The sequence below is a fragment of the Macadamia integrifolia genome, chromosome 11 (genome assembly GCF_013358625.1).
Source record: "Macadamia integrifolia cultivar HAES 741 chromosome 11, SCU_Mint_v3, whole genome shotgun sequence".
Lineage (NCBI taxonomy): Eukaryota > Viridiplantae > Streptophyta > Magnoliopsida > Proteales > Proteaceae > Macadamia > Macadamia integrifolia.
The window spans coordinates 32,421,059-32,429,846 of NC_056567.1; the positions used below are offsets into that span (position 1 = coordinate 32,421,059).

Consider the following 8,788-nt stretch of genomic DNA (forward strand, 5'->3'; position numbering starts at 1 on the left):
GCTTTTGTCTAAAGAAAAAAAAAAAAAAAGATTGATGTATTGAACCATTTTACCCTTGTACCTTGTCAGTGGATCGATCTTAGGGATTGATCCTGACCAATCTAATCCAAGTTTTAAAACCATGCTATCAATCATGACCTAAACCAGCTTGAATTAGAATTGGGCAGCATTTTGGTTTTCCCTCTCACCCAATTTAAAAAATTATGATGCAAACTACGACATTCCTCCCACCCATCCAGGCCTCTTTCCCCTTGTTTTATCATTTGTAAGACGTAGGTATTAATTAATAGGGATGAGTTGATCTAATGTCATAAAGGAAGAGAGCTCTTTAAGTAAGCAACACAAGGGAGTGCACCAATCAGGGGATGCTTTGATGGTTCATAGATAGGAGTATGGAGAGGAGAGGCAGATAATAGATTAGTTGCTCAAGTAGCCCATGCCAAAGATTTGGAGATATTTTTGTCTTTTGTTAACCATTTTTGAAAAGAAGATTTTACTCAAAAATCAAGTTTTCTTTCACCCACAATGAAAGAAATAATCTCTTCAACCACAACAATTAACCTTTTAATTTAACCGAGAAAAAAGTATCTTGAATTTGACAGTGAAAGTTAATAATGAGACTCATTATTTCAAAAGTCCAATCATAATATCAAATCACCATGAATAAAGATATTCACAATCGATAACAAAAAAACTCAGAAAAACTTTCACCTTTACTTCAACCATAGCTTGCTTTTGTTCTTGCATTACATAGAAATTTTCCATCCCCTCATCTGCCAAGCCATGTTAGCTTACTCCTTTTACCACCTCTTCATAGAATCTGCAAGAATTTGAGTTAGTGGTGAAGTTGTAGCGTTTGAAAATCCTAATGTGATTAATGTTTGACTTATAGACTTCCAAACCCAGAGCTATAATTAATTCTCAAATCCTAAGTCAAACTAGTTTAAGTAAACAGAAAAAAAAAAAAAAAAAAGAAAAAGGAAAACACTTATATATGGGGCTTCTTTATGTGAACATTACATAATTAATGCTCAAATCTTCATTCCCAAGTCAAACTTGTTCAAGAGATTTCTTCATTTGAAGAAGTCAGAGGGCTCTAAGTCGAGAGTTGTGAAAGCTCAGCCCAAATCGGTCAGATCGACCAAATCAATCAGTTCATTCTAATCTATATCAAGCCGATCTTTATTGGATTGGTTTTAGATTCGGGTTTTATAGAATTTGTAGAAACTCAAACTGAGCTGGGTCAACCAAATATAGCTATGAAACCGAAACCGAAACCAAAGTGAACCAGATAAAAAGCTGAGATTGGATTGACAAGAACCCAAATAAGAAACCAGAAACCCAAAAACCATGATTTTCCCATTAATTTTCTTGTGTATACATTTAAACCCAAAACTGAATTAGACTGAACCCAATAGTAGCCTGATTACAAAATGGTAACAAGAACGGACTAAAAAGCTAATTGAACCGGTTCAATCTTATCAAAAGAGGACCAAAATCGACTGATTGATACCCTAGATGGCCAAGAAACAAAGATATATTTTTTTTTAAGGGGGGGAGGGGTGTTGAAACAAAGATACTTATATGGAAAATACAAGTTGGGTCCACTCAATGATCAAAATTGGCTTCCATTTGCCCTTCCTAGGGTACTTCCCTAGAAAGGATAGGACACCTTAGGGCTTAGGCCATTCCTTTCTATAAATATTGGAACATTACAAACTAGCAATCAAATATCAATGATGACAAGAAGAGGACATTCCATCCTTTCACGAGTTATACAACTCACTAACACCTCCTGCAAAGTTGAAATAAGTAGAGAATATATTCTCATGGGCAGAAGAAGGGTTTCCCGTCCATGGGCCGTCCACTCAAAAAAGGATGGAAAGAGTGTTTTCATGGGCCAGGAATCTTTCAAGTACCAGTTTCATGTGGCAGACTTGATAGACACATTCATCACTCAGCCTGCTAGCTTATTGGCAACTTTTGAGTTCATTGCACACATGCCATTTGGCATACATAATAGTTTTTTAGTTTTTCTCTCTTTCTTGTGACATAATTTTTTTGGGCCACATATTGCCAATGTGGGAAATCGCACCAATGAAAGAGTAAGAGAGTGATTCATTCAGTACGGGGTTTAAATTTCGTGGGGAAAGTGTCAATGTGAGTCCTATGGTTGTGGACAATTGAGTTGCTGAGTTGGATAAGAATCTGTTTTGTTGTGGCAGGCCTAGGCTTTGGTCACGAGTTCGAGTCCTCGCCACGCATGTCTAGTGCTAATTGCTATTGTCGCCATCCTTGGGTCCCTCCTGTGACACCACCCTTGGCTGGAGCCGACTCTTCTCCTTAGTGCCCATTGCCCCAGTAGGGCCATAGGTACCTGAGCAAGCGCCACATGGCAAGGTGATGATCCAATGTTTTGAAAGAGGGCACAAAGAACGAGGCAACAAGAATGGTTGGATCATCATCGGGATACGTGACACTCCCCCAAGTAGCTATGGGCAAGAACTAGGCGTAAGGAGAGGAGCTGAATCCTCCCTAGCCTCCCTATTGAGAGGGTGTGAGAAAGAATCCTCACTCTAGCGTTATGGGGAACATTTTTGCCTCATTTGGTGGTAGGGTTTTGGCAACAAAATTTTACAGCAGGAATCAGCCCAAAAGCTATCAGATTGGGCGGAACCCTAGAATAGCTATACGAAGAGGCTGATTCGAAGCGGCTTGGGTAAAGATTGGGATCGGGCTTGGCTGATTTCGATTCACCTGATCCAATTCAGTTTTCTTTAAAACCCTAGGCTATGTTTGGTTGTAAGAGGAATTAAAGAGAAGAGAAGTGAAATTTTCATACTTAAAAATGAAATATATGCAATCATTACCCATGTGACTTTAACATTAACTTCAAATCATAACATTAACTTCAAATCATTCTATATTTGGTTATAAAATTTCACTTTATTTTGCATCCAAAATCCTTTCCTATAATATGTAAAATAAAAATTACATGTAAAATATTTCATTACTAAACATGGTTAAAAAAATTAAATAGTTTATACAATCACATGGGGTAATGATTATAAACAATTTTTTTTTAAAGTATGAAAATTTCACTTCCCTTCCCTTTAAATTTCCATTGCAACCAAACAGAACCCTAGTTGGAAACAAAAGGGAAAGACTCAAGGAGCAAAACTCCCCCAGTTACAGATGGTCTAGCATGCATGAAACAAACCTCTTCTCTCACTTTTTTGACATATCCAATCATCTAATATTTTGCAGTCAGCTACAGGATGGGCTTTTGGAATTCTCTCACAGGGTAAGTTTAGGGTTCTAGAGTCACGTTCTACAAAAACTACTCAACAAGAGGCAATGGAAGCAGAAGGAATTCTACAAGATCTGAAAAAAGCAAGAGCAGAACAATGGAATGTATACGAAGTATGGATTTCCAACAAGAAATTACTTCACGTCATCCCACAACCGACCAAGGGTGCTTGGCCACTTTTACATTTTGTTATCTTCTATAAGATACAGAAATTATCTCGGCCCATCACATTTGTATATAAAGGGAAAGAACAACAATTCTGCTATGGAATTCATATGGCTTCTGGCTTGTAATATCACTACTGGAAATAGGGAGGATAATATAGACTTAGGAGATGTACAAACCCTTGTTTAATACTACTTTGTTTGCTTTGTCAAAAAAAAAAAAAAAAAAAAAAACCTCCCCCGGTTTCAGCATCTTTCCTCTTAGATACGCCCTAGGAAATTAAGCTGACTTGAAAACGAATAAAAAGACTTGGGTTGAGAAAACAAATTTTTAGGTTAAGCGTGGGCCACCAGAACCAGCCTGAGCCCGAAACTTTGGGTTGAGCTTAGACTACCCCTTCAGCCTGCCCAATCAAACGAAGTAAACACTTCTGAGCCTACTAGAGATTGCAATACTGCTGACCAGCAAAATCCATGTTTCACTTGGGTGGTTTACATGTAGATCATAAAAAAAATAATAAATAAATAAATAAAACTTGAGATTTTTTTTTTTTTAATTTTTAATTATTATCCAAGATGATTGTATAACCAATTCAAATATGTAATTATATGTAGAAATGATATTTTTTAGATTTACTTTTCAAATTTACAACATTTTGATACAAGGCAAAATGAAATTTTATAATCAAATATGAATGATTAGAAGTAAACTAGGGATAGATCTAAAATGACTAAGAAAAGCGAGGAAAGGCACACATAACTCATAACTAATAACGACAGAACATTAAGCGTATGCAAAGATCGAACCGGCATTAAACCCTAATAGTACAGAGCATCTTCTACAATAATAATAACAAAGAGAACATAAAGTAGGGTAACAAAACACATCACATTATTACTCTCTCAACTCTAGATGAGGAATAGCTACTCTTATTTGGTCCATATGGAATTCTCAAGAGTCTAATCGTTCATTTAACAAAGAGTAGTCAATTTTGAAGTATTTAATAAAATTTCACTTACTGTAACATCAGTCATGAGGTACATTGATCCTTGAAAGATATATTGGGCTGGGGAGACTTTCGGCTAACCACAAGTACTCTTCCTTACATAACCCTATCTCATCAAATGAGATAAAACTGGTTCCGTCTTAAAAGTCATAAATCTGATCAGAACTTGGCAAACCTTTATAATTTTTGGATAATCACTGAGTTAGCAAGCCCTGCCTGCTCTACTGTCTGAGTCATATCAGTTAGTTGCTTGGGAGGGAACCCCACTGTCTGCAACTGATAAGTTCCTGCCCCTCCAGGCCTTGATGCTTCAATGAAGGCAAGAATATCACTGATGGTATGGTGATAGTTAAATCGTGCAACCATACGTGTGCCATCAGCTAGCCTAAGCTGAATCGAAGTTGATGGCAAATTTTCATCCACAACAAGGCCCATGGATGGGGGTGGAGCAGAGTTGAGGGGAGGCGATGGCCCAGGTGGTGCTGCAGATGTGGCGTTACCACCTAATGTTCTTCCCACACCTTGAAATGGAACATGTTGCTTTTGTGGTTCCTGCAAGAATTAAAAAAAAAAAAAAAAAAGGATAAGGTAAAAGATGGACTCACATTCACAAGATGGAGGTGAAATAATAGCAAACGGACTCACAGGGAAATTTTCCTCTTTCCGGATCAGATTAACATGAACAGCAGAACTCCTATCTGCTGGCTCAAGCTCTTCTGGACACTCGGAGTTCCTGATACTCTGCATGGTGAAAATAAACCAAGCATAAGCATACATGATCATTACTATCAAATCATCTACAGTGAACAGCCCCAGTATATGTGCTCTAAAAATTTGTCCCCCACTCCCCCCACCCTTTCTTTCAGATGATTTGGCAATGCGTGCAATTTCTTAGGAGAAACAGAAGCATGATCAAAAAGAGGAACCCCAAAGAGATGAAAAAGAATGGTACCATGATGACTTTAAATTTTTAATAAAGAACAGCATGTCTGAGGCAAATTTTAGTGAGAAGGGACAATTAGTGCTCAATAGCTAACAGTGTCAAGGCTTCAAATAGTGGAGTGATAAACCTTCATTGAGAATGCTTGACACAGATTTTAATTGCAAAATTTTGAACCTATCATTACACTACAGAACTCCTAGGTGTTACTACCTTCAAGAAAGATGCATTTTCTGGATCATCAAACCTCCTCAAAGGGCCATCATTTATACTGAATCCATTGGTCCAAAAAACTATATTGTGAACAATAGCCTCAGGCGGTTGAGGAGCAGTTTGCACTGTTTCCCCAGAAAGGAGCCGTCCTGTTCCAGTAAAACTTCTTGAGCTTGAAGATGGATGAAGACTTTCAACAGGTCTTTCAACAGCTCCCAAATGCCTAGCTTGATTGAATATTGCATCAACATCGTCACCTTTAGAAGGATCTTGAACGAGCATGCCACTGAAAGTTATTAATATTAACAGCAAAGTCAGCCAACTACAGGATATTTAAGAGAAAAAAAAAATATATTTTTCATGCTATAACACTTGCATCTTGCGAGGAAGAGGGCATTATTATAGGTCCAAGAACCAATAATTTGGCAACAATAACAAAAAATGAGCATCCAAACATGGTGGACGTGACGTGGAACTGCATCAATAAGTTAATAAATTCAATATTGACTCTGTTCAACTCCCATCTCATGGGAAGGTGAGCCCCATCTATGGACAGATGCTCCAAAATGCCAGTAGTTCTTCCTTATGATATATTGAAAGGGACCTTATTATGTTGATCCGAATCCCCCAATTTCAAGCCGGTACTGAAAAAGGACTATCAATCAAGGACATACCCAGTCACGAGGCTCCCACCACTACAGGGTCTGGGAAATGTCATAATGTACGCATCCTTACCACTGTTTCACGGAGAGGCTGTTTCCTGGTTCAAACCTGCAATCATTGGGTCACAGTAGAGCAACCTTACCGTTGCGCCAAGGTCCACCCTCTCAATCAAGGGCATTTAGCTTTCATAAATACTCTAGAAGAAAAGGCAAAAGAAAATTATGGACAGGGTCTCATTACAAGAAAAAAACTAGCCACTTTGAATTTACCCTACCCAAAATCTAGGATGTAAAGCAGTGCTACAATTTTGATCAATGTCTACCATAACAGTATGACATGTGCGGTTCAGGCTTGTTCGTGCTTCAACTAGTGCTCCTATGTGTAAATGAGCTTTCCTATTGAGAATTATGCAACAACAACAATGATGACAAAGGCAGTCGTATTGACTATTACAATATGTATGACAGTGGTAGCAGAAACAACTTCTCCTCACAAGATCTCAATGAGAGAAGACTCTAAGAAAAAAAAAATGATAATTATCTATGAGAAAGACAAATGTGGTGCAATCCCATGATATTATTCTGCTTTCATGTCAACACAATTGGGACAAGGTGTGAGCAAGAGCAACCAACATTGAATGGGAGATATGCCATATGGTAAATGACTAAAGATGAACACGCAACCAGGATTTTCTGACTGGGGAGAGGAATTCATAGGTCAAAGGTACAAATTGCGGAAAAAAGGGTTCCATGCAAACAAAGCTTGAAGCAATGGTTAGAGGTGCTCTACTGATACATGTGTCTCGAATTCTTGACCCGTTCTGACAAAATTTGGTGGTGACCCGAATGGGACTTTTTTTTGTCCCCCTCTAAGGTTCGTGACGGTAGCAGAGGGCTTGCGCAGCAGGGCACTATGGCAGGACCCGATTGAATGCGACCTGATGGATCGACCCGGCTTGGAGGACTATTTTTATGTTATGATGTCTTGCTGTGTAAGCAAGTGAGATTTGGGAGTTTTTCGTTTTAGGGTTTTTGGGTGAGTTTCTTGCCGCAAGTTTGGGTGTTCTTGAGAGATCTCTATTGTAATCTTTCTTCCACCATAGTGGATCATCTTCTTCTTCTCCCAAGGATGTAGCATGTGTGAACCTCATTAAATCTTTGTGTCTTGTGTGAATTTGTTTGTTTTGCTTCATGTCTCTTTGGTGTTTATTCTAACATCTACCATTATGGGTCAATTGTTTGGGCCATATAACTAAGAGTAAGGTGTCAACATCATAACCACACGAATTTTGGAAGTGGTATAAAGTATATATACAATATTAGGAGATTTCCCAGTCTCACTGATCCTAAAAAGGTTGAAGGATATGTTTTAATGCTTATAGAAACGTATTGAATCTATGGACCTATAAAAGATATGTGATGAGGATGATACTGGCCCCCACTGGCTTCAAAATCCAAACTGAGAAGAAAGGAGGCCATGCAGACCAAAGTTCCCTGTATTTATCGATTTCGTGGAGTTCACTACAGAAATGAATTGCTAAATCTGCCATTTGGAGCCTGGCATACATGGGCAAACGTTCAAAATCCTCCAATTTTGGGAAGATCAGGAAAATTTTTAATATCGATTAAACAGAAGGGTAGGTGTTGAAATTAAGAGGGTCTATGTAGGGTATGATTGAGCAAAATTTTCTTGTCAAAGAAGGTACCAAGGAGAAACAAACCAATCTCGTTCTAAATAAAAAATGTATATCCACAAATTCCAGAGATTGGAGCTCGGCCTCTTCTTATTTGAGCTCATTCCATATGGAAGGTTGGACAGCCATATCACATGGAGAAAAAATGTAAATAGATAAGGACAGCATGGTTGAAGATGGGAGATTAAAACACACGAAGCATTAACAAAGAAAGGAGGATGAACAATGCAAAGCTGGGCCCAATCACCAGGACAACTAAAGGAAAGCCACACAGAATAACACCACCAAATATATAGCAAAGTCCCAAGAATTTCAAACTGCACGGTAAACATAAAATCACACTTCATAGGGTAAGTTTAGTCTGGAGGCAACCTAATTACAATGGTATGAGAAAGACTTCATAACAAATAAAACAGTAAAAGACTAGTTGATTCCAGAGAGTGCAACCCCCAAAAAATAGAAGACCAGAGAGATTTACAATTCCCAAACCAGAGAAAAATGGTAGATTGACTATTAAAAGAAAAACAACAAACGCACATGAAATTAATGAAACTTGGCAGGTCAATACAGTTTGACAAATGGCCAATCCCTCGAAAATTCCAGCCTAAGGGGTTTAAAGTCCAGGTAGGGTTTATAGTATCAGCCAATCTTTTTGTTTCCCCAATGGGATACCAACGTAGCCATTAACAGCTTCAAGAACTACTCAAAATTATAGATTTGAAATCACTAACCCATGAGGGTAAGTTCCATGTTGAAAAGAAACCCTTTTTTCTTTTTCTTTTTTTTGGGGGGGGGAAA

The 8,788-nt window shown here is 38.1% G+C and overlaps 1 protein-coding gene across 1 annotated transcript in view; it reads right to left on the reverse strand.

The window, feature by feature from the left end:
* Positions 1-4,344: 4,344 nt before the first annotated feature.
* LOC122092728 (plant UBX domain-containing protein 4) overlaps positions 4,345-8,788 on the reverse strand; it is a 5,387-nt gene continuing 943 nt past the window's right edge. Inside the window, exons 2-4 of the mRNA XM_042662973.1 lie at positions 5,635-5,920; positions 5,127-5,222; positions 4,345-5,033 (exon numbers count right to left, since the gene is read on the reverse strand). Of these exons, the coding sequence (XP_042518907.1) occupies positions 4,659-5,033; positions 5,127-5,222; positions 5,635-5,920 (757 nt within the window). The 3' untranslated portion in view covers positions 4,345-4,658. The remainder of the gene's footprint in view (positions 5,034-5,126; positions 5,223-5,634; positions 5,921-8,788) is intronic.